At 46.8% G+C, this 26,474-nt stretch overlaps 1 protein-coding gene across 3 annotated transcripts in view; it reads left to right on the top strand.

Moving 5' to 3' along the window:
* LOC144768881 (uncharacterized) overlaps positions 1 to 26,474 on the top strand; it is a 993,034-nt gene that overhangs the window by 233,212 nt on the left and 733,348 nt on the right. For all 3 annotated transcript variants that reach the window (XM_078652892.1, XM_078652890.1, XM_078652891.1), the window contains exon 4: positions 25,083 to 25,256. In XM_078652892.1, the coding sequence (XP_078509018.1) occupies positions 25,083 to 25,256 (174 nt within the window). The remainder of the gene's footprint in view (positions 1 to 25,082; positions 25,257 to 26,474) is intronic.

Here is a 26,474-nt window from a genome sequence, read left to right as displayed (position 1 = left end):
ACAGACGCAGCAAATACAAAATGCCCCGTCTTCGCGTCCAGATTCCCTCAGCAAGGATCATTGGGGAATGCACTTTAGATCAACTGGTTGTAGACATTGCTGTACACTTTTCCGCCACTCCCTCTGATCCTGGCGGTCATACACAAGTTTTACAGGACAAACACCAGAGTGATCCTGATAGGACTGGAGTTGCCACGCCACTGGTGGTACCCGGATCTCCTGCAGCTGTCAGATGTCCTACACCGGAGGCTGTTCAAAAGTAAAGGGATGCACACCGTATTTATCCTGTTTCTTTTGTTCTTCCTATTCCTCTTGCCTTTGTTCAGATTGCGTGCAGAACGGTTATATTAGGCCTACCCCACTGCCATCTGTTAAAATGAACTGTTGAGGGATGGGGCTGCATCTAGCCCCATGAAACCAATCGCACAGCGTCATGCCGCCCTTGGCGTGCATATGTATTCGAAGGTTCTTTAACCATTTTTCAGTGTTTATTCCATATTTTTCTCCATACTTTAAGCTTCTTGTTTAAACATTTTCATCAGTTTTTTATCCAAATCCACAGAAACCGATTTTTAGCCAATTTCCAAATTTCTAATATTCTAATTGTGCCGATCCGGGCCTCTTAAAAGAATATGAGTAATGCGTTGTTCATCACAAGCAGTCTTTATTTCACTTTAAAAACCCAATGCATTTCGGGCCATTCCGTGCCCTTCCTCGGGGGTCACTACAATTAATAATAACAAAATTTACATTAGCACTATTATTCATAGATGTACACATGGTTACAATTAGAGTTCATCATTACTGCACTTATTCTACCATAGCCTATTCACGTCTTGCATCTTCCCCCTTATATTATATCCCTCGCACGCCCTTTCCTCCACCTTAACTGTCTCCAACTGTCACTTTCTTTCCTAAAACTGCTGCTGACTATTCTCGGATGGTACCAAACTCTTTACCTCCCTCCGACCTATTCCTCCTCCAGCCCTTCAATTTCCGTGCCGAAACTCTCCTTCTGCACCCGAGTTTACTCAAAAAATTACCACTGTTCTAAGGGATTGTGAAAGCGTGTTAAGGTTATTAAACATGCGTATCCTACGTCCTTCTTACACTAATTAATTGTGAGTCTAAGGGAACCAAACTCCTGTGTATGCCCCATGCTTATGCCTTACGAATCTAGCAATGTTTCCCTCACCCCGCTTTCCTCCATACCTGCTGTGGTCGTTAATTAAAACCTGCGATCTTCGCCTACTTCTCTGAGCTGTAAATCAGTTACTTGCTCCCACCCGCTTGTTTAAATCGTATCTCTCACGTGCTTTCCCTCCCAATCGGCTACGTATTTCAAACCTCCCGTAATTAGTGTAAGAAGGACGTAGGATACGCATGTTTAATAACCTTAACACGCTTTCACAATCCCTTAGAACAGTGGTAATTTTTTGAGTAAACTCGGGTGCAGAAGGAGAGTTTCGGCACGGAAATTGAAGGGCTGGAGGAGGAATAGGTCGGAGGGAGGTAAAGAGTTTGGTACCATCCGAGAATAGTCAGCAGCAGTTTTAGGAAAGAAAGTGACAGTTGGAGACAGTTAAGGTGGAGGAAAGGGCGTGCGAGGGATATAATATAAGGGGGAAGATGCAAGACGTGAATAGGCTATGGTAGAATAAGTGCAGTAATGATGAACTCTAATTGTAACCATGTGTACATCTATGAATAATAGTGCTAATGTAAATTTTGTTATTATTAATTGTAGTGACCCCCGAGGAAGGGCACGGAATGGCCCGAAATGCATTGGGTTTTTAAAGTGAAATAAAGACTGCTTGTGATGAACAACGCATTACTCATATTCTTTTAAGAGGCCCGGATCGGCACAATTAGAATATTAGAAATTTGGAAATTGGCTAAAAATCGGTTTCTGTGGATTTGGATAAAAAACTGATGAAAATGTTTAAACAAGAAGCTTAAAGTATGGAGAAAAATATGGAATAAACACTGAAAAATGGTTAAAGAACCTTCGAATACATATGCACGCCAAGGGCGGCATGACGCTGTGCGATTGGTTTCATGGGGCTAGATGCAGCCCCATCCCTCAACACTACACCGGAGGCTGCCATGCCGTCCGGACTTGCTGACCAAGAACGAGGGGAGGATAATCCATCCCAACCTCCTGTCTCTACGATTTACTGCATGGCTCCTGAAGTCATCCAGTACGGACATCTAAACCGGTCTACTGACTGTATGCAGATTCTCAGGGAAGCAAAGAGACCCTCCACCAGAAAGTCTTATGCTTTCTAGTGGAAGAGATTCTACCTGTGGTGTAAGGACAAACTTCTGACCCCATCAAAGGTCAGGAGCAAGTGATCCTTCCCTATTTACTGTACGTAGCAACGTCCGGCCTGAATACCCTTCCCATCAGGGTCCATCTAGCTGCTATTACAGCTTATAGAAAGTCCCCTACTCAGACCTCATTTTTCCAAATGCCTGTAGTCAAGGATTTTCTAGAGGGGCTCAGTAAAGTGTTCCCACCAGTGAGATCCTCTTCTCCTCCTTGGGAACTTAATATTGTCCTCACCAAGCTAATGGGTGCTCCTTTCGAGCCTATCCACAAAGCATCTTTGCAGCATTTAACCTGAAAAGCTGCTTTCTTAGTAGCCATCACTTCAGCTCACAGGGTGAGTGAGATTCAGGCACTGTGCTGCAAGGAGCCTTACACTGTATTCCATGCCAATAGAGTGGTGCTTTGAACACATCCGAGCTTCCTCCCTAAGGTGGTCTCGGATTTTTACATCAATCAGGTTATCACGCTGCCTACTTTTTTCCTCAGGTCTTTACATTCATTAGCTCTCCGGAGGGTATTGAAGTTTTACCTAGCAAAAACTCTTCCACTTAGGAAGTCTGACCGGCTCTTTGTGAACTATGGTTCCACGAATACCGGTCTAGCTGCTTCCAAGAGATCTATTTCTAGATGGTTAATCTCTTATATAGCTTTATCCTACCAGTTAGCTATTAAGACCTTACAAGGTAGACCAAAAGCACACTCTACCAGAGGGAAAGATTCTACCACAGCTCTCCTTCGCAACATTCCGATGTCTGAAATCTGCAAGGCAGCCACATGGCGTTCAGTGCATACCTTTACACGCCATTACGGTCTAGATTCGGACGCTCAGGCCAATGCCCAGGTTGGGCAGGCTTCTTTACGGAATTTGTTTGCATAATTGCATTTTGAATGTGATGTTGTTTCATGTTCTGTACACTCTGTTGCTCGTCCGCAAGACTTTTGGGTATGGGCTTGCTACTCTATTCATAGATTATGACTATTGATGAGTATCCCTTGGATGAGAAGGATTAGTTACTTACCTGTAATCCTAGTTCTCATCTAGGGGTATACGCATCAGTCATAAGCGACCCACCCTCCTCCCCGGACGAGCAAGGGGTCTCCTGCAGGTCTTAAAGGCACAGTACCCTTACTCTAATGCCTTAAATGCAAGGTCTCCATTTTCTTTGTTTCTTGTTACTCTGCTGCAGCCTACAGGCAACTGCCTGCAATTACAAGTTTCTTTATGGCAACAAAGCATTGTTGTATGGCAATTGTTAGTACTTCGTCTTTTTCTTATGGGTAAGGAGGGTATTGGTACTACAATGCAAACCTATGTATTTTCTGCATTTTTGCCATGTTGGAAACATTTTAGGCTGCAGATAAGTTTTCACATATGCATGTATATGAATATATATATATGTATATATGTATGTGTGTGTATGTATATGCATGTTTCTCTTCCAGGGGATCCTCATCAATAGTCATAAGCACTGAATATACCCGCCCACGTGCGGGGACCCCGGAAATAATATGAAATTATATATGTAAATCACATATAAATACCTCCACATATATGTATGCACATATATCATTTTTTCTCACACCTATGCAGTCCCAAAATAGAGGCTAAACATTGTAAATACTCATACATACACTGCAATTAGCAAGGAAACAAAAAACACATTGGGTCAAATAGCCCTTGAACTTTGTGTTTTAATGAGTAAAAAATACTCATAAATCCTGAAAATAGCTAATAGACAGTGTTAGCCACAGGCTGCATTGAACAGCAATAGTATAGAAAATGAAACCATTTTCAACAAACTGGCACCGTGCCTTTAAGGCAGCCATGACCACTGGGTGACAGGTTAGTTGTTCTTTCCGGCTCCTTAAGTCAGGACCCTGGTTTAACAGCTCCCTTTCTTTTTGACTTTCTGTCGAAATATACTTGAGATTTTCTACAATTTTTACTTTCACTCGACGTCTTTTGGACATGGAGTGGTAGTGCTGCCTTTTTTGACTCTTAAAGGAATTTTTCTGTCAAAAATGCCTTCTCTTTTTGACAACTGCCCTTCCTGTGGGAAGAAGGCCAAGACTGACACACATCCTGAATGTATCCTCTGCCTCCCTGACTCTAGTTCTGCAAGTTCTTGTGAACACTGCAAGACTTTATCCAGGAGAACTCTCAAAGATAGGGAGAGAATTCATATTTATGGTCTCTCTGAGAGAGGTAGGTCTCCTAAGAGGCAGAAGAGGCGCAGGACGCGATCGACGTAGAGAGAAGTCCCGACTTGTTCTCCTTGGGCGTCTGGATCGGCGTAGAAGAGGCCGACGGCGAAAACGAGGAGGCTTCCTTCGACGACGAAGACTTCAGCGTCTAGAGGCAAGGTACCTCCGCTGCCGTCGACGGGGCGTGCAGCGTCGAGAGAAAGGTCTCTGTTGAAGCATTGGAGCTCGGCGTCGAGACAGCCGGCGTCGAAGCATATTCACCAATCTTCGACGTCGCAGCTTTCTCCGTCGACGCCTAGTCATCGGCATTCGACATCGAGGCATCCTCCGTCGACGCCTAGTCACCTGCGACCGACGTCGAGGAGGTCTCCGTCGCCGTCACGCCATCAGCGGTCGACGTCGAGAAGGTCTCCGTCGCAGTCACGCCATCAGCGGTCGACGCCGAAGATCCCCGTTGACGTCACAGCATCGGCGTTGGACGTCGAAGCAGCCTCCGTCTTCGCCTGGTCCACGGCGCTTGACGTCTAGGAGGTCCCCAGGGCTCGACAAATCCGAAAAATGGTACTAGTCCTGCAGGTCTAGAACCATGGAAAATCCCCTCGACCTGACTCCAACCCACTTGATCTCCGTCTCTGAAAACGGAGCAAAAGTGACAAGATAACAAGATTTAAAGGCATGTTTATTGCTCATTTCCTTTGTGAGCAATAAAAATGCCTTTAAATTGTGTTATCTTGTCACTTTTGCTCTGTTTTTAAAGACAGAGGACAAAAGTTAGTTTGATTTCCTACTCGCCAGAAAGGGCGAGTAGGACCTAAAAATAGCTCGTCCTCATCCATTCTCCCTCGCAAATGCGAGCGGGCGAGTGGATTTGTCGAGCCCTGGTCCCTGTCTGTGTCACAGCAGCGTGGGTCGACATCAAAACATCTGTTTTCGAGGCAAGTCTCTCCAAGATCCATGGGGAGGTCGCCTTCGGGGCAAACTACTCAGGCGAGAGTTAGTCAACCCTCAGATCGGTCTCAGTCCTTAGCACCACAGCAGAGGTCTCCAAGATCGGCTTCAGCTGCGGAGGTGGAACATTCTCCAGTGCATAAGAGTCCTCAGGCTAAGAGGAAAGGAGTGTCAGATGAGCGTGCTTCTAGGAGTCGCTCAAGGTCTACTTCCAGGCACCCTCCTAGAGATGACTCTCCGGTGAGCCTGTCATCATTCTCTTCGTGCTCCCGGTCTTCTCATCGTGGAAGATCTTCAGATGGCATCTACACCTCGGATGGTAAGTCCAGACATTCTCCTGCACGTTCGCAGCATGGGCAAATGGATCGGCCTCCTTCGGCACGTTTGTCAGTGAGAGAGAGCACCCAGAAGTCTCCTTCCATCAGGCTCTCTCCGAGATGGTGTAGGCCTCTGCAGCACTGGGCTCCAGACAAGGAAACAGCAGCCAGGTTGCAAGCTCATCGGGAGAAGCAAGTCTCACGACCCTGAGAGCGATCGCGCTCCTGAGTACGATCCAGTAGGCGAAGGTCGAGGAGCAGGATTCAGGCTCGCAGATCGCCAACTACTTCTTCATCTCCGACCCGTTCCCATAGGGATTATTCTCCGACTCTGACGGACAGTCCTCCTTCGAGAATATCCCCTATAGATTACATTTTTACGTTTCAAAACATTTTGGGCAGGGGTGCTTTTAAACTGGGAGTGCCCATGACTACTCCACAGGTTAAGACTTCTCTGATCATTGAGACCTTGCATCACAGATCGGCACCCAAGCCTCTGCTGCCTCTGGTACCCGGAATTATAGATCCCGTGAATGAAGTCTTCCTTACTCCAGCGACTATAAAGGCCGCCCCAGCAAGGATTCTTAAAAAGTATGGCTCGCCAGAGGAGCATCCACTTTACCTCGGGTCCGATCCACCACCAGACTCTGTGATCATAGCGGCGATGAAAAAATCCAGTGTTGTAGCTTCCTCACCCACAGTGCCTCCGGATAAGGAAAGTAAATTGCAAGATTAGTGGGGAAGAAGAGTCTGCAACATCTGAGCACCTTTTCTCAAGATCTCTAATGCAGAAGCCCTTCTGGGGAGGTATGATAGATCCCTCAAGAGGACCGCAAAGATTTTGAGGAGATTCTTTTGGAGGGCAGCCAGGTCTCCAATCAGATCATAGGCGTCGCGGCGGATGGGGCTACCCTTGCAGCGCATGGCTATGCGCATGGAGTAACAGCGCGAAGATCTTCATGGTTGTGCTGACAGCCTTAAAACCTGAGGCTCAGGCTAGGATCTTGAACCTTTCCTTTTTCGATAACGTCACAATTCGAGCAAATACTGATGAAGAAATGCAACGCATGAAGTCAGAGTTGGACACTCTTAAGGACGTAGGGCTTGAAAAGGAGAGAATTTAGCAAGAGGTACCGCTCCTACAACAAGGGCCCTTCCAAACAGAGCGTTCAAACCCCTCACTGGCAGAAGGGTCAGGACCAACAAGGGCAACAGAAGTCCCAATTCAGAGGCAAGCGTAATTCCAGAGGAGGTGGAAATCAACGCCGGGGCAACAATTCCATTAAGTCCCAGCCAAAGTAATGAGTCCTTCCTTCCCCCAGCGCCGTTGACCACTGCAGTGAGGGGAAGCATTGCGCATCATGTCAGAGTGGGAAAGCATTACTCACCCGTATCTGGACGATTGGCTACTGAAAGGTCCTTCCCCAGACGCGGTAAGGTACCAATTCCAAACCTGCATCCAGCTCTGTCACCGGTTGGGGCTGCATGTCAACTTCAGCAAATCAATATCGCAATGGGGACACCATTGTGAAAAGCTTCACACGCTAAACGGAGGATTTTAGCGCCATCAGTGAGACAGAGCAGCTCACCTTCTTCTTTTCCCGGCACCAGTCTACCTCTCGGCGCACCCGCTTCGCGGGTGCCCCTTCGCCTGTTTGAGGAGGGAAAGTCATCTCTTGCCGGTTACGAGGAGCATTGAGGCAGTAAGGCGGTAAGCGGCACCGGGCGTGTGGCTGCAGCGGGGCTGCGAGCGTGCAGGGACTTCAATTCCCAGAAGTCCCTGCTAGACCATCCGGTCCGCTCTCCCTGCTGGCCCGCCCCCCGCCCTCCTGAGGCCTCAAAACACCAGCTTCCAGCCCAAGCGAGTGGGACACCATTGTGAAAAGCTTCACACGCTAAACGGAGGATTTTAGCGCCATCAGTGAGACAGAGCAGCTCACCTTCTTCTTTTCCCGGCACCAGTCTACCTCTCGGCGCACCCGCTTCGCGGGTGCCCCTTCGCCTGTTTGAGGAGGGAAAGTCATCTCTTGCCGGTTACGAGGAGCATTGAGGCAGTAAGGCGGTAAGCGGCACCGGGCGTGTGGCTGCAGCGGGGCTGCGAGCGTGCAGGGACTTCAATTCCCAGAAGTCCCTGCTAGACCATCCGGTCCGCTCTCCCTGCTGGCCCGCCCCCCGCCCTCCTGAGGCCTCAAAACACCAGCTTCCAGCCCAAGCGAGTGGGACACCATTGTGAAAAGCTTCACACGCTAAACGGAGGATTTTAGCGCCATCAGTGAGACAGAGCAGCTCACCTTCTTCTTTTCCCGGCACCAGTCTACCTCTCGGCGCACCCGCTTCGCGGGTGCCCCTTCGCCTGTTTGAGGAGGGAAAGTCATCTCTTGCCGGTTACGAGGAGCATTGAGGCAGTAAGGCGGTAAGCGGCACCGGGCGTGTGGCTGCAGCGGGGCTGCGAGCGTGCAGGGACTTCAATTCCCAGAAGTCCCTGCTAGACCATCCGGTCCGCTCTCCCTGCTGGCCCGCCCCCCGCCCTCCTGAGGCCTCAAAACACCAGCCTACTCCCGCAGCGCGGGACGCAGCCCGGGCTAAGACTGGGCAAAGACAGGGCCGTTTTAGGCCGTTAGAGACCGGACCGGGCAACATCTCTTGGTTTTTATCTTTTGAGTATTCCCTGCTAGTATACTTGATTTTTATTTTGTATTGCAATATCTCTTCCCCACAATGTCATCACGTGAAACTCGGAGCAAGGCAACCAAGATCCCCAAAAAAGCAACGGGCACCTTAGATGACTTTATTACCAGGACTAGCCTCTCCATTGATAATGAAATAACTAAACTCCAGCACAAAGTATCAACAGAACTTGAATGTGCTAGGAGGCTTTCAACTGAATTGGCGCTTAGGAAAAAATCTTCCCTAGGCAGCATTGCCTTCTCTAAAACTCCTGAACGCATTTCTGGTCCAAAACCAATCATAGCCCTAGTCGAGGTACATTCAATAGCAGAGGGATCAACTCCCTCTACCTCCCATGAACCACATGGGACTTCAGCGAGGGCCGAGTCAGGAAGCCCATCACAGTTGACACTCTCAAAGGAGAGTGCTGAGGTCCTTTTAGATGGGGCGCCATGTAAGTCGTCAGAAGAGATGACTCCTAATGTAAGCGCATCATCCACCTCTAGGAAGCCAGAGGAAGCAGAGTCCCTCAAAAACAAATCACCTATTAAAGCACCATCAAAGCACAAAAGAAAGCGCAAACATCTAACCGCTTTCGCTAAAAAAAAAGCTAAAGTAGCACATAGTCACAACATCAAGAGTGGTACTTTAAATATTCCTATCGTAACATCCGAGATCTCCGTACACGATGTAGCATCAGTAAATGCAGACAACACTAACAACAGCATAGATGAACAAATCTCCATTGCTATGTCTGATCATTTAGGTAGCGAGGGGCAAAGAGTCTCCTGTGACACAGTAGAACAAGACGGTGGAAGAGAAGAATTTTTAAAAATAGTATGGGAGACGCTTAAGAGATTACTCAAACCATTGGAAATTAGGTTAACTGGAATCGAGAATCAACTTCTTGAGGTTGAGAAAAGTGTTATCACTCTTTCAAGTATAAGTCTCAACTGTACTGAAGCACCTCCCGTCCCCGTCCCGGTCACATTAAAAAATTCACATATCAGTCCATTGGACATGCAGCAAAATAAGGTGGGGGTAGTAAATAATACAAACACTACTCAATCAACTAGCACTAAAACCCAACAGAATCCAACCCCCTCAACTTCTATAGCTGTAAATACCACTAGCAAACCTATGCAGAAAAACCAGGTTCACATTAACACTTTCCTACCACAAATTCCTTCTTCCTCTCACTCTTCCAATCAGAGTGTATTAGCCCAAAATAAATCTCAACCTAATCCCCCTGCCTACCCCTATACTACCCCTGCAGGCATCCAACCCATGCCTGACAAAACCACTGCAAATGTCATTCATAAGCCAAACTACCAGTCTAATCACACTCGCAATAATTTTAGAGGAGGGTACATAGATCTACCACCAGACGCTAGTACATTTGTAGCTGTTCTTACAGGGGTGCCAGAACTGGATAGTCAATATGAAGAAAATTTCCAATCGCTAAAAAATAAAGTGATTTTTTGGCTAAACAAATATAAACCCATTCCAAACCAGATGAAAAGTAAGATCCTTATGGTTAGGAGGGTACCATGGGTAGGGCCATCTGTAAAATCAATCACGGGCGATTGCATTATCATATCCTTTGAAGAACCCCAGAGTGCTGAACAAATTTGCAATTGGAAATCATATGGTATGAATCCACCTATCGAAGCCAGACCTCTATCATTTTTCTACCCTCCACCAAGACCTATCCACCACGGCCCCAATTGGAACCCTGTTAACCAGTACTATGGCAGCGCTCCTAATTTGGCTAGACATGGTGATTATAATATGTGGTCTGGTACTCCAAACTTAGGCAGATATGGTGATTACAATATATGGTCTGGCATCCCTATCTCCAATAGATTTAACTGTCTAGATGCTGTGGATTGACTTGCCACTGTGCCATACTGCATTTATGAACTATATGATGCCTTTTGTAGATTGAGCAAAGGTTATCCCAAGCCTGACTTTGTTTATGAATTATATGATGCCTTCTGTAGATTGGTTATTGGCTATCCCAAAACAAAAAATGTGGTACACTTGCTTGATGATGACCTGGCTAAAAGGAATATGCTGCATAGGTCCAAACTAGTACCACAGAAAACGGAATCATTCAACATGTCTGAGAATGTACGCTATTGCACAACGGAGGGTGGTCGGGATGGGAATGCAATTACTGTAGCTAGAGGAACAGTAAAGGTTGCAGAAAAAGTCATAACAAATTTGCAAGTTGGTAACCGGCCCAATCAGTGTGTAGTTAATTCCAGCCCTGCCAACCGGAGTACTGATCCTTGCTTACTTATCCTATCGTGGAACATCGCAGGTGTCCATAAGAACCTAAAAGATCCTGAGTGGGCAAATTACATTGACACCAGTGATATTTGTCTACTACAGGAAACTTGGGCCATGGAAGTACCTTATCGGGTAGGATACAAAACCTTTGGCATTAGGGCTGTTCAGTCTGACAGAGGAAGACCATCAGGGGGTCTACTAATTTGGCTAAAAATCACCTTGGCCATGCAGGTGGAAATTGTGAATACAGGTTCTCTGGACATTTTAGCCCTAAGGGTCACTCCTCCGTGTGGCATTGAATGGTTCATTGTCAATGTCTATAATAGACCGACCAGTCACTCAAAGGTATCAGCAACACTTGAGGCACTGGAACTACTGTTGAAGAATGTAATCGGAGATATCCCGGTCATCTTGGGAGGAGATCTAAATTGTAACTTTGAACCTGTTCTGGGCATCTCTGAAGTGTTCGAAGATGAGGATTCAGCATATAACATCCCCCAGCTTGAAACCACCACATTTGTCAAATATTCGACATTGGCCAGCCAATTACTAAGACTTTCTGCGGACCACGGCCTTAGAGCAGGTAATGGCCGACTCCCATCGGACCTGCAAAAAAAACCCACCTTCTCTAAAGCTAAAAGCAATTTAGATTTTGTACTTGTTTCTCTTAGCATTTGGCACTTTGTGATAGATCTGGAAGTTGTAAGCAGGGGGGAAAGTGATCATTACCCCTTGGAACTTTACATCAACAAGAAAATGGTTAGTGATACCACTTTAATTACAACTGAATCTACCCAAGTCAGCTTATGTGAGGACGTCCATATACACAATAATAGACGTGCAGTAAGATGGCCACGTGTTTTGGCGGATGGTAATGCGTTAGCATTGGTTTATTCTCTTTTTGAACAAACATTTACACATATAGTTGACCATGCCTTCCTACCGGAACACTTTGAACATTTCATTGATCTACACAAAGTCTTTTTTTCTGAATTAAAAATGCTTTTATCAAAAATGCCGAAAAAGAAACAGCAAAACCACAGAATGGCCAACCATGGAAAGTTATGGTATGGTCATTCGTGCAGAACTGCCAAATCAAATCTATTGCTTGCCATTAAAACCAAGTCCAAAGAAGAAGTAAAATCTGCAAGGGTGGAATACAAACGTATATTAGAAACATCTAAAAAACTCTGGGAGGAATCAATTTGGGCTGAAATGTTACTTGCTGCAAAAACCAATGACAATGTTGGCTTCTGGAGACTGGTGGCCAATGGGGGGCATGCTGGGAGAGCCGTGAAAGATGTATTCCTGGATGAGATGACCTGGGTAACCCATTTTACAAACCTCTACAAACAATTCGATAGCGAAAGCCAATGGAACTTAAGGTCTTTTTTCCCTACTGAACCCCTCAACTTCACATTGGAAGAGACTATAAGGGCGATCAATGACCTTAAAAATTCTAAAGCCCCTGGCCCGGACAGAATACCGGGGGATCTCTATAAGCACGAAGTTGATGTCTGGGCCCCTTATCTGAACCGTTTGTTTAATGCCCTATCGTCAAGTTGCAATTTTCCAGACAGCTGGCGGGCAGCGGAGGTTGTGTTAATATTCAAAAAGGGGGATAGAATGACACCGTCCAACTACAGACCAATTAGTCTGATGGACACACTCCAAAAATTATACGCCAAACACCTCCTGTTCAGAATTAATGATTGGCTTGAAGCTACGAAGATAATTTCCAAATTCCAAGCTGGCTTCCGGAGTAAGACCAGCACAACAGACCAAATCTTTCGATTTTGTTGTCTGATTTGGAAATATGTTCAGTTGAAAAAAGGTCATCTGTATGTAGCCTTCGTTGACCTGAGGGCTGCATTTGATTTAGTCCCACGGAGTTTACTTTGGAAAACCTTGCAAGAAATTGGGTTGCCGGGATGCATTTTAGCTCAAATAGTTGAGCTGCATGCTGATAATTTTGCTAACATTAGGTGGGGCCCCAACGGCGAGTTGTCTCGTAATATTCCTATTGAACGTGGGGTTCGCCAGGGATGTGTCCTGGCCCCTACCCTATTCTCCCTGTTTATTAATGATGTCCCTGATTATTTAAATGCTTGTGTTAATGATTCACCGCAGCTTAATGGAGTAAGGGTGCCTGCGCTGCTTTTTGCAGACGACACTATACTTATATCCCAAACAAAAAAGGGCCTTCAGGCACTCCTTAATTCCTTTAGCTGCTATTGCCAGACAAAGGGCTTGGAAATTAATGCAAATAAAACAAAATGCATGTCATTGAATCCCAGTATGCCAGACAGAGGGCTTTTGACTCTGAACAACCAAAAACTAGATACTGTGGATAACTTCTCCTATTTGGGTGTTGTACTAGATTCCAAGCAAAGCTGGAAACCCCAAATTGAGAAAAGTAAAATAACATACGCCCAAAATGTCAAACCAATCTTATGCAAAATGAATTCTAGTACAAGCAAAAGTGTAACCCCGGTTTTAGAACTTTTTAATTTTAAAATACAGTCTGCTGTACTATATGGAGCAGAGATATGGGGCCCATGGGCAAGGAATAGTTTTCAAATTATGGATAATAAATTCATGCGGGCTTCTGTGAGGGTCCCCATTAGTACACCCCTTTTACCACTCCAACTGGACTTAAACTTTAGGAGAACAGATCATTTAGCTATCTTGAGGCCATTATTATTCTGGGTTAGGCTTTGGACTACCCCCGAGTTGATAGATTACAGAAATGGCCTGCAAGAATTGATGCTGCTTGATTCTTTTAACTCCATCACTTGGCTAGTGCACATTAAAAAATGGCTTACACTTTTGGGCCTATACTCAATGTGGGAGACTCCAGACAAAATGCCTACTTTCTAAACTAGTAGTCAAGCGAGCTTTCTGGACCCACATTAGCAGGGAGCTAGTAGATGGAGTTAGTGTTGGTTCAGCAGTCCAGGCTTTTCTATTATTTAAGGACGAGCTTTGTTTCGAGCCATTCCTAGACGAGATAGAGCCACCCATTGCAAAAACTCTCTTCCTAAAGTTCAGATACGGGATACTCATGCTGAATTACAACACTGAAAGATGGGCACAAAAAAGATTGGGAGCCTTGACTGTTAAAACCAAGTGCTGTCCCATGTGCTCCATTGACTGTCCCGAGAATGAGCTACACATGCTTTTCGTTTGTAGTGCATATACGAAGCCGAGGAAGAAATGGTTGAAACCAATGTGTAACCTTCTGGGGACTAGGTCCTGTTTAATAGCTTTTAGGATCATGAAAAGCAACTCAACCCAGTTTGTTGTATTTAGTATGAGTAAATTTCTATATTCTGTTTACATAATTCGAAAGAAACAGGGACATTGTCTTTGAGTTGGAAAGTGTACATGTTTTCTTAACCCTCGCATTTGTGATAAATTTTTAAACACAACTTTTTAATGAAATATAATGTGTGATCTTCCATGTAAAAATGAATTGTAAAGATGAATTAATGTTTGATTTTATATGTATGTATGTGACTTTTATGGCCAAAAAGGCCGAAATAAAGTAATAATAAATATCGCAGCCCACCCTGAAGATTCACTTCCTAGGAGCTCTTCTAGACTCCGAGGTAGGAAAAGTGTTTCCTTCGGAGGAGAGACAGTGTTCTATAACTCAAAAGTGTCAGCTGGTACTCCGCCACAAGGTTCAGAAGTGCGAAAGATTGCCTCCCTGCTAGATTCGATGGCTTCATGCATCTTTCTAGTCCCGAATGCCAGGCTTCGGATGCGTCCTCTTTAGCAGGATCTGGAGGACAAGTGGGACCAACAGTCAGCTCGCTGGGACGATCGAATTACTCTTTCAAAAGCGGCTCGCGCTTCCATTCCATTGTGGACAAAGAGGCAGAATATGCAGGTGGGAATTCTGTTCCATCAACCTCCTCCTGCACAGACCTTGATTACCGATGCTTCTCTACAAGGCTGGGGGGCACACATGGGTCACCTCCAAGTGCAAGGTTTGTGGTCCCCAAGGAATGTACATATCATATCAACATGCTGGAGTTGAGGGCAGTCCTCCTGGCTCTCAAAGCGTTCTTCCCTCGATTCGTGAAACATCAATATTAGTACAAACGGACAACACCACCATGATGTACTACTTGAACAAGCAGCGGGGAACGCGCTCACGAACTCTCACTGGAGGCTCAACGCATCTGGCATTGGCTTCTGGCTCGCAAATTGTTGGTCACAGCGGTCCACCTCCCAGGAAAACAGAATGTGAGGGCGGACGCGCTGGGTTCGCATTTTGAAGACAGAGAAGACTGGGGTTCTAAACGACGAGGTGATCGAAGGAGTCTTCCAGTCTTGGGGTCGTCCCACCTTGGATCTGTTCGCGGACGACGAAAACACCAAATGCCGAGTCTTTGCCTCACGGTTTTACCGTCCAGGAACAAGAGGGAATGCCCTTTTGATAGACTAGTCAGGGGAATTTGTGTACGCCTTTCCACCCCTTCCCTTGATCCCGAAGGTGGTGAGCAAGCTGACACACTCGTGCACAACGATGATAGTCATTGTCCCTGACTGGCCGAGACAATGGTGGTACACGGACCTGCTTCATCTATCAGTGGCTCCTCACAGCAGACTGCCATGCAAGCTGAACCTCTTATCCAAAATGAACGGGAAGATTCATCATCCCAACCTTCTGTCACTGAGTTTGACAGCATGGCTCCTGAGGTCATACAATACAGCTATCTAGGATTGCCACAGGACTGCATGTCCATCCTGAAGGAAGCGAGATGGCCTTCCACAAGACATTCTGATGCCTGTAAATGAAAGCGCTTCTATCTGTGGTGCATGTAAAATGGTCATCATCCTATTAAGGGTTAGGAAGAAGTCGTTCTTCCTTATTTGTTATATCTGGGGAAGGCAGGTTTAAAGTTTAATTCTATTAAGGTGCATTTACCGGCTATAACAGCGTATAGGCGATCACCTTCCCAGCCTTCTTTTTTCCAACTGCCAGCTGTAAAAGACTTCCTGCAAGGGTTGAAAAAAGTGTACCCTCCAGTGTGTCCTCCTTCCCCACCCTGGGAGCTGAACCTGGTTCTGTCAAAATAATGGGTCCTCCTTTCGAGCCCATTCATAAAGCTACTTTGCAGCATATTTCCTGGAAAGCTGCTTTTTTGGTAGCAATCACGTCGGCTCACGGAAGGACTTCCAGGCGCCGAAGGACGGCGACCTGCCAAGGTCGTCAAAGCGTCCACGAAAGGGAAAGCTCGAAGACCTCTTCGACGTCGATGAAGGACACAAGACCCGTCTCGACGCCATCTTGCCAGACAAAGAGACCTGCACAACCACTCGACGCCGAACAGGCTGCCGAGATGGAAAGAAGGAAGAGAAGACTCGAGGCAGAGATGGAGAACATCCTGCAGCGAAAAAGATTTTGACGAAAGGATGAAAGTGTGAGAAGTTGGCCTGATATGCAGTGCTCACTATTCTAGTGATCACTATGTATCAGTCCAAACAGCCCTTATTGATGATTGGTTGTAAGTCAACCTTATAGACCAGCTATCCTAGTAGCATGGATACGAGCAGTCTAAGGCTAAGACTCTAGAGGGCGTGTTAAGCCAGCTGTTTTACCATCACATTACCCCTTGAACACCCAGTGAAAGGACACCACACAAGTTGTTATGAAAATAAATGTATATTTATTTCTAACAAGTCTACCCTGAACTCTTTGAGTCAGGGAGCTAAGCACAATACAAAACTCTTAAGAAAATACTTTAAGTCGCACAATTTACACAAATGCCCGAGGGGCACGAAAAACCATATTTTACAAAAGTGGAATTCGAATTACTAGCAGGTAAGTAACTATTCTCATAGACTTTAGAAACGCTAGTCCTACAATACTAAACACTTAGATTAGATGCAGGAGGCCTGTGGACGTCGTGTGCAGAGTGGGAACTCTCACGCGTAAGGCGGGAAAAAGTCTATGGAGGCTAGTAAAGACAAAGTTACTGTTCTCGGGCGAACCCGACTAGGTGGGTCGAAAACGGGAGTGGATCCGAACACTTAGAGTGTTGGACTATGCTGAAGCACCGGAGTACTTGGTTTACCTAGCCCAGGGGCTGCGGCTGCATAGGGTTCAAGTTGCGTCGGAAACCCTCGTTGAAGATCCAGGAGCCTGAAGAAAGAAGTTGCTGGCAGGCGACCAGTGAAGAAGTTTGTGGTGATCCAAGCCTGGATCAGGGAAGAAGAAACCTGTAAGCAGAGGGGACCAAGTTCTGAATCCCTAGCCAGTGATTTAGGTGGGCACCAGGATGGCACCGGACGAAGTCACCTCAGCCAGGTGAGTGGGCGCTGCTGGGCTCTGCAGTCTCTCGGACCAGGAGGCGTTGTCGGCGACCAGGATGGAGGTGCGAGCTGTCCCACGAAGGTTCTTGCTGTCGACGTCGCTGGACCCAGGATTGGGCAACAAGTCTTGGCAAATGCAAGGCCCACGCGGTGGACCTAAAATGGCGTCTTGAGTGGACCACGAGGCTCCAGGGTGCTCCTCTTTTGGAGGGGAGCAAGGGCTAGTCTGGAGCAACCAGACCAGCAGTGGTTGTCGTCGTGGAGCGTCGTGAGAGGGCCACTAGCCAACGGGCAAGCGACCTGGACAACGCGGTTGGCAGCAAAGAGCAGAAGGGCCCCACGCAGATCTCGTGGATGCAGGGGGGCTGAACTTCGGTGCTGGAGCTGCTCAGGGTCGGGGCTTCTCTTACCCCAAAGCACTCGGTCGAGGGTCACTCGGTGGTCGTGCTGGACAAGCGTCGTGCAGTTCTGAAGATGGCTGGTCCCTCGGTCTCCTCACACCCACGGATCACAGCTGGGCTGATGATGTAGGTTGAGGTCAGAGGTGCCAGGGAAGCCGGTTCTCGTCGTGCTGGAGCAGTCTTGATCCGAAGGAGAGACTGGCAACAAACCGCGATGCTTGGTTGGTGCCTGCTGCTGCAGGGTGACTACTCCTTAGTCACAAGGGAGAAATCTTGAGAAGACGTCTTGAGTTCCTTTCGTGGAAAGTAGTTTCAGGATTCAAAGATGATCTGATTTGGAAGGGGGCCAGGTCCTACCTTTATTCTGCAAAAAGGGGCTGGCACGTGACTAAGTCCTGCCCTATGGGTGGGACTAGGAGGGGGGTGGTTACACCCCTCTCCTTTGGCGGGCTTTCCCCAGGCCAGGGGCTGGAGTGCCCCTGGAACTGGTTTCAGCCGGCCTATGCACAGTGAGCACCGGGGTGCCACTTGCAGTCACCTTCCTCTAAAGCCCTGCCTACCTAGGATACACAAAATCCTGTCTGGGACGGTCCTGGCACCGCCCCTGGCAGGAAACCCTTTGTCCTTGCCTCCTGGGCTGGGAGGACTCCCAGCAGCAGGAGGGCAGACTTGTGTCTCGGTGGTAGCATCCATTTTGTGGAGCTAAGGCTCTGTCTAACTTTAACCGGGGTTACAGGTTACATACATGTCGTGTCCCTCTAGAAGGGTGGAATGCTAACCCCGTCGCCAGAATTGGCGAGGGGTTAGTATTCCAATTCGTATGACACCTTACTCGACATGTTTTGATAAAGCGATACCAGAGTTGGCATATAACCGCGAGGATTATAATGCACTTAAGAGTATATGGTATGCGATATCATGGAAACGGCTAAGGGATGGATCCTGAAAGCCGCAGACAGGCTCAGCTCATGCCAGAGCACTATCTCACACGATTCCAAGCACTCTGCCTTCAGGATTGTCAAGGCCTGCCATAGGAGTGACTGATAGGAGATCTGTGTGCCCATTTTAGGGTTAGATATAGGAATACTATATCTAAAGCAAAGGGTGCTTACACCACCTTGCCCCAGCTGTCGTGCAGCCAGTTGTGTCAGATTTGGATGGCCAGCCAGGGGTGGCATAATACATGCTGCAGCCCCTGGTAGGCCCTGGGTACACCTATGCCATGGGTACCTAAGGTACACTGTACAGGGACTGATAAGGTGACTCAGTATCCAATTAGATATGTACCTAGGGTACATGGAATCCATTTTACAGCGAGAGCAGTAGGCCTGGGGCCCTGAATAGCAGGGTCCCAGGTCAACTAAGTCATAAAACCAGCAAAACACCAGGCAAAAAGTTGGGGGCAACCATAGTCGGGGATCTACCTTCCTACAGAAAGCGTATACAATTCCGTTAAAGCCAAAGCCACCAGTGGCCGAGTTCGTCAAAGAAGAAGAGTTCGAGTTCGAAGGACCGTCGGAAAGCCAGGAAGATCTGGAATATCGGGAAGAAGAGACCCCCTACTACGAGGAGGAGGCAGATGACGACAAGAGGACATTTCAGGGCTCGACATACTCACACACAGGACCTCGAAACCGAGAGTCCAGAAGAGGGAGTGGACACATCCTGCGAGGCCCTCGCCGCCTTATGACATTGGACTATACAATGAAGTCATCAAGAACGCAGGAACAGCGTTCGGAGTAAAACTCGAGGAGGAATAGCAGAAGGCGGATTTCCTCGTGGAAACGCTGCTCCCAATACAAACTAGGAGCCAGTACCTACCAATGCTCGAAAGCATCAAAGGACAAGGGAGAGAGGCCTTCAAAGAGCCTGTGACTTGTAAACCTGTCACAGGCAGGACGGAGAAGTACAAGCACTCCTCCAAGGACCCACCCTACATTCAGGGATCGGTCACTGCAGACTCCATCATTGCGGCAACAGCAATGAAAAGGGCCAATGTCCTGAGAACTTCAGGACCACCTCCAGACAAGGAGAGCAGAAGGATGGACCTGACAGGGAGAAAGATCGAGAGGAATGCCGCAAAGCACTGGCGCATGGTTAATTCCAACGCCCTGCGGAACAGGCACCAATACCAGATCCTGGACGAACTGGGCCAGTTAGTCAAACACCTCCCACAAGAATACCAGCAAAGAGCTACGCACCTGGTAGAGGAGGGGAAGAACGTGGCAAATTCTTGCCTAAAAACAGCACCGGACGATGCAGAGACAGCCAGCAGACTTATGATGCTAGGCATCACGGAAAGGAGACAAGCCTGGCTCAGAATATCAGGCTTTAAACCGGAGGTGCAACACAACATCCTGAACACCCCGTTCAACGGTGAGACACTGTTCGGAGCACCAGTGGACGAAAAGCTCACCCAGCTGAAAAAGGACAACGACACCGCAAGATCCATGGGGGCCTTGCAATTCAGAGGAACCCCGTCACGGAGACCAAACGGGAGAGGGGGAAACCAGCCGGGAACGTCGCACCAGACATTACACCCGTCCCACCAGGGCGACACCCAGACGCAGAGAGGTGTGGCGCCAGGGCGACTGACGCTGGAATCTGGGGACCACGGTTCGATCCCCGGCTCCGGCGGCAGGTTAGCCCAGCACCATGTGACTCTGGGCAATAGCTCGCTTAATCTTCCCGACGGCCCCCAGCGCCTAGAGACCCTTACGGGTGATTGTGCGCTTTACAAATGTGGACTTTACTTTACGCAACAAGGCCAGCAAAAACAACACTGTCAATACCAACAGAGGGGCCAGTCCTTACGCGAGAAGGAGAATGGCCGGGGAAACAACAGAAGAGGTGGACAACAACCCACCTCCAAGTGACTGCCACACTACTAGTGCACACCCTTTCAAAAACTCCAGGGGTGGGGCACAGATACAATAAAGAGGAGTGGCTCGGACTAGACATGCAAGAGCACGTAACACCGGTGGAAGGAAGACTGAACCGTTTCTTCCAGGAGTGGAAGAAAATAACTACAGACAGATGTATTCTCAACACCATACAGTACGGATACTGCATAGAGTTGAAAAGAACACCACCAAACAAAAAACCAAAAAGAAGTAGAAATAGCAAAGAAGGAACTAGAGCTACTTCAAAGGGAAGCACAAGAACTCCTGCTGAAGGAGGCTATCGAGCCTGTACCTCCCATAGAGAGGAACAAGGGGGTGTACTCTACGTACTTTCTGGTACCAAAGGTATACGAAACAATGAGACCCATCCTGGACCTAAGGTTCCTCAACAAATACATAAAAACCCCAAAATTCAAAATGACGTCCCTGCAAGAGGTCCTTCCACAGATACAAAGCGGGGACTTCTTGGTCACCATAGACCTCAAAGATGCCTACCTGCACATCCCAATGAACAGGCGGCACAAACATCTGCTAAGATTTGTCATCAACACAGATCACAATCAATTCACGGCACTGGCATTCGGACTGAAATCAGCACCAAGGGTATTCACAAAGTGCCTCGCAGAAGTCGCAGCACACTTGAGGGAATGGATCCACGTATACCCTTACCGGGACGACTGGCTAATAAAGGCAAGGTCATACAAGACATGCAAACGGCACGCACAGCGAGTGACAGACACACTGATGGCCCTGGGTTTCTCCATCCACTGGGGAAAATCCTCAATGAACCCAGAACAAGTAAAAGAAATTCCTGGGTGCGCAGATCAACACCGTACAGGAGAAGGTGTTGCCCAGCGAGAAGAGAACGCTGGCACTGTTGAAGGAGGCGCGCCTCTACCAGAAGGGGCGAGCTCTGACAGTGAGGACGGCGAGCAAGATGATGGACATGATGTCCTCATGCATACCCATAGTGCCGAATGTATGACTCCACATGAGACCACTCCAGGAGTGGCTACAGGACCAATGGTCACAAGCTACAGCTTGTTGGGACGACCTAGTGGTTGTAACGCACGCAGTGCACGAGGAGATATCATGGTGGAACAAAGGAAACCTAACAAAAGGGAAGCCTCTATTACCACCAACACCAACTGTGACCATCACCACAGACTCATTCCAGAAGGGATGGGGAGCACACATGAAAAAAACTCAAGAGTGAGGGGTCTGTGGACACCAGCGGATACGGTCAAACACATCAATTACCTGGAACTAAAGACCGTTTTCCTCGCACTAAAGGCATTCCAGACGAAGCTGTACAACCAAACAGTGTTGATCCAGACAGACAACACAACAGCGATGTTCTACATAAACAAGCAGGGAGGAACACAATGCGCCCCGCTGTCGGAACTAGTGCAGGAAATATGGAGATGGGCCATCACACTAAAAATAGATCGACTGGCGATTCATCTGCCAGGGAAGGACAACGTGGAAGCGGACTGGCTCAGCAGACAGCCATCGGCTTCCCACGAATGGGAGCTCAATGCCCAAGAGACAAGGAGACTGTTCGACAGGTGGGGAACACCATCAATAGACCTGTTTGCAACCCGCCAGAATGCAAAATGCCAGCACTTCGCAACCAGGGGAAGGGTCACTGGGGAATGCCTATGGATAAGCTGGTCAAAGACATTTGCTTACTCCTTTCCGCAGATCACCCTGATACACAAGGTACTCAGCAAGTGCAGAACGAGCAACATGACCCTAATACTGGTCGCACCACAGTGGGCCAGACAGACCTGGTTCTTGCAGATTATGGAGATGAGACCGAGGGCACCACCCAGATTTGGGAGAAGGAAAGACCTACTCTCCATGCAAAACGGAGAGGTGTTGCATCCAGAGCCGGAAAGCCTCCGCCTGGTAGCCTGGCTCCTGAGGACATAGAATTTGCACACCTTAAATTACCTGAGAGCACCCTGAAGGTACTTCGAGAGGCAAGAAGACCTAGCACGCGGAAGTGCTACGTGGCCAAATGGAAAAGGTTCACACTATGGTGCAGAAAGGAAAAACTGCACAACAAGATGACAAGAGACTCAACAGTGCTTAAATACCTCACGCACCTGCTCGAGGCTAATCTGAGCTCATCCTCGCTAAGGGTACACCTGGCAGCCATAGTTGCTTACACTAGAGGAGAGACCGGCAAAAGCTTCTTTACTTCACAAATTGTAGAAAAATTCTTGGAAGGTGCAAAGAGGATCGCACCGCCAAAGAGGTTACCAGCACTAGCGTGGAACCTCAATCTAGTACTGACGGAACTCATGAAAGCGCCCTTTGAACTGAACCATAAGGCCTCCCTACAAATGCTAACTTTGAAAACAGCTTTCCTGGTGGCAATCACCTCGCTGCGCAGGGTGAGCGAGCTACAGGCGTTAACGCTACAAGAACCCTACATACAAATTCACAACGATAGGGTGGTGATGAGAACGGACCCACACTTTATGCCAAAGGTAGTGTCTAAGTTCCACATCAACCAAACTATTCAAATACCTAGTTTCTTCCAGAAACCAACGACAAACGCAGAAAGGGCACTGCACACTCTGGACGCCAGAAGTGCAGTCATGCACTACGTGGAGAGAACTAAGGATCACAGAAAAACAAAACAATTTTTTGTGTCATTCGCAGACAGTTTCATGGGAAAAGCTGTTACTAAGGGGACAATTGCACGATGGATCGCATAAGCAATACATTTCTGCCACAAACAAGCTGGGCAAGAACTAGCAGAGGGGCCACGGGCCCATTCAACCAGGAAAAAGGGAGCAACAATTGCCTTCCTGGCTAACACTCCAATTCAGGACATTTGGCCCGGCGGCAACATGGGCTTCAGTGCGCACGTTCACAAAACACTACTGTGTGGACATACAAATGAACAAAGAAGCACAAGTAGGACAGAAGGTGCTTGAACACCTATTCAAAAATCAAGGCTCATCTTCCACCCAGCCGCCACAATGATAAACCGCTACAAAGTCAATACACAGCATAGTGAATCCAGAAAGATTCACCCTGCAAAACGAATAGTTTCTTACTTGTCGTTGTAGTTTGGCAGCCTGAAGAACTTTCTGGATTCACTAGCGAACCCACCCACCTCCGCCAGAAAGATGAGGCTGGAGAAAGAGGTTGTAAAAACAGGAAAAAGACTTAAACAGACTTTTGAAGGAAAAAGCAGTAAAACAAAATATTGAAACATTGCCATACAATTCGGAAACAGTGTTGGTGCAAACCTTCGACGACTGGGGTAGTAAGTCATGTGCTTACCTGTTAATCAGCATAAATGTTTTCTTTCCATAGTACTTAGTCGTTTCTCGCTATTTGAACTTTCGATTTCCTACATTTCTAAGATATTGCTACTGTTTGACACGATATAATATTTCCATTACTACTGTAAAGTATTCCTATTGCTATTTACAACACGTTCCTACTGTACCTGAATGTATTGCTATTTTTAAATTGGTACTGACTTGTAACTGCTCGTCTTGGTTCTAAAATGAACGAAGTAATGTTTTTATACAAATATTGGACTTGGAGTTAGTCATTGAGTGTCTCACTTCTTGACTGTGTGCGTACAACATATGCGAACCACCACCCTCTGATACTCCTAACTGCTCGACCACACTACCACAAAGAGCATAAGGTATCTACTTTAGCCTCTATGGATCCACAGGACTATGTGCACACTATACCTTACTTTGGTATAGTATATACAGAGCCAGCTTTTACACCAAAGTCTTTGAGTTCCTTTAATCCTGTAATGAAATAGGTGAAAATAGATGTGGGTGTGCAGATGTTTACTGGGTAACACTCACTTTTTTGATTTGGCGACTTCAAGCCGCTGTTCACTATATAAGCACAATGTAATTTCCTCTCCCATAGATGTTCAGTCTTTATTAATTCATTTAGGAATACTACTGTTCTGAAATTGGACTCTGTCAGTTTGGGGCTAGTCTGTTATGTCGTTTACCTATTTTAAGGTGGGCTGATATTGTAAAATGTAATCCTAAAACATCCCTAAAGGTGATGAAAAGAAATGCGCGTGGAAAAATCAAACCATCTGTAAAAGACCAATCCTAATAATTTACAAGTTGCAACTACCTGCAACTCAAGTTTTTTCATCCCTGAAGCAAACTGTTCATGGAACATTCACTTTGACTGTTATCTGAGTTAGAGCCTCTTTAGTAATATTTCAATTTTGTGGTGAAGGTAGTATTATTTTAAATGTGCCAGTCTGCAAAATCTCATTAATGTCCAATATTTTTGAATGGATACGAAACCCAGCCTAGTTTTCAACCTGTATGCTTTTGACGTTAAAGGTATTAATTTTAGTTACTGTTCTTAGCTCAGTCCTAATTATGCAATCTCCCATATGGTTTCTGTGTTGCCCTTCTATGAGAAACACCTCTCTTGCCAAACCCTCAACAGCTTTTGTTTACTTTGGTAAGAAATTGTTTTAACCAGAACCGCTAGCTCTACCTTGCTCCTTACACCCCAATCACTACTGACATGTTACCAAGTGTTACCAGTGAAAGATGTTACGCGATCACCTATCATTCAACTATAACACAGGCTTTACTTTTGCTAGTACCTCGCATGCTTTCGTTCTTATTGAATGTGCTTACATTTATAACTAATCTTTATTTCTCAGTGTCTCGGAGACCCACCAGCTGGCAGAGGCCAATGAGAAGAAAAACGAGAAGCTTCGGGCAGCCTTTGGCATCAGTGAAAGTTATGTGGATGGAAGCTCTTTTGACCCAAACCGTCGCGCAGCTGTGACTGCGGCTGCATCAGCAAAGCAGCAGGAGCAGCAGAAGCAGTACAGGTAAATGGCCTTCTGTGACTGAAGTTTTGAAAGACTCGCTACCACAAACCATTCTTGATTACACCATGATGGGGGGGTCAGTGTGCATGGGATGATTCTGTGGGGTGTTGCAGGGAATCCTGTTTTTCATCCTTTTTGTTTTGCTGCTGTGATCTTGCTGAATTGCTGGTTTTTCACCGCCATTTAATGTAATTGACTCTGTGCTGATTAATCCTGCTCTCTTTACTTTAACATTCTCAGTTCAGCAGTCCCAATTTTAGTGTGGTTAATAAATCTTTAACTGAATACTTATCAGAGATAGTCCTTTGTACTGTGAAATCTCTTCGATTCACATGGTGTGCACAATTCTCCCATCTAGTGGTTGTCTGAATGTCTTTTGTCAAGGTTTTCTTTGTTCATGAGCAGTGGTCTACCTCCTTTCGTGATGTCTGTAATTTCACAATGCCCCTGTTGGTGCTCACCATTTTAGATCATTTCCTTTTCCTACTGTTTGGTACAAAGGTGCAAGATTAGACCTCATGATTTTCTTCAAAGATCGTCTAAAACCTCGAACAAATGTTTAAAGAGCTTAAGAGAGGTCATCCTGGTCTCGTGCGGAGGAGAGGTTTTTAGGGTTTCTGTAGAGGAGGGCTTCGACTTATTTGGAGAATATCTTCTGGATCTCATCTGACTTACGTGGGATCCCTGGGTTCTTCAAAGCCATTTTAAGGCATGAACACACTCCATATTCTGCCCAAACTGCCAAGAAAGTTTTCCTTAAATGATGAACACAGTCTGTATTTCTTGCCTTCCAAAAACCCATAAGTTGCTAGGTTGTTTTCCAGGCTTGCTATTTCAGTGCACAGAGAGATGATTCTTTGAGTACTTTCGACTTCCACAGATGCGGAGGGGTTGTCTGCGAGCTAGAAAAATGTGCTCTGTTGATGGAAGAGGTGGGTCTCTTCAATGGTACAAAGTAAGCTCAGGGAGAACACGGACCTCGAACTTAAGATCTTTCACAGAAGGTTTAAGAGCATAGATATGACCCTAAGCTTACAGTGCCCCAAGCACTATAGCTCTCCATAAAAACATTCCCTTGAAGCTGAAAACACTAGCTTGCTGTACGTAGATATTTTGGACTTTGTTGTCCAGTCCCTCCTAACAGTAATACAGGGCGGAGAGGCCAAGTGGAGCAGGCTAGCATAAGCCAATACTTAACTTCAGCAGACCAGGCATAGC

This window comes from Lissotriton helveticus, chromosome 7, assembly GCF_964261635.1.
Source record: "Lissotriton helveticus chromosome 7, aLisHel1.1, whole genome shotgun sequence".
In the NCBI taxonomy this organism is placed as follows: Eukaryota; Metazoa; Chordata; class Amphibia; order Caudata; family Salamandridae; genus Lissotriton; species Lissotriton helveticus.
Note: the sequence above shows the minus strand (reverse complement) of the source record. Positions and strands in the feature narration are given on the sequence as shown.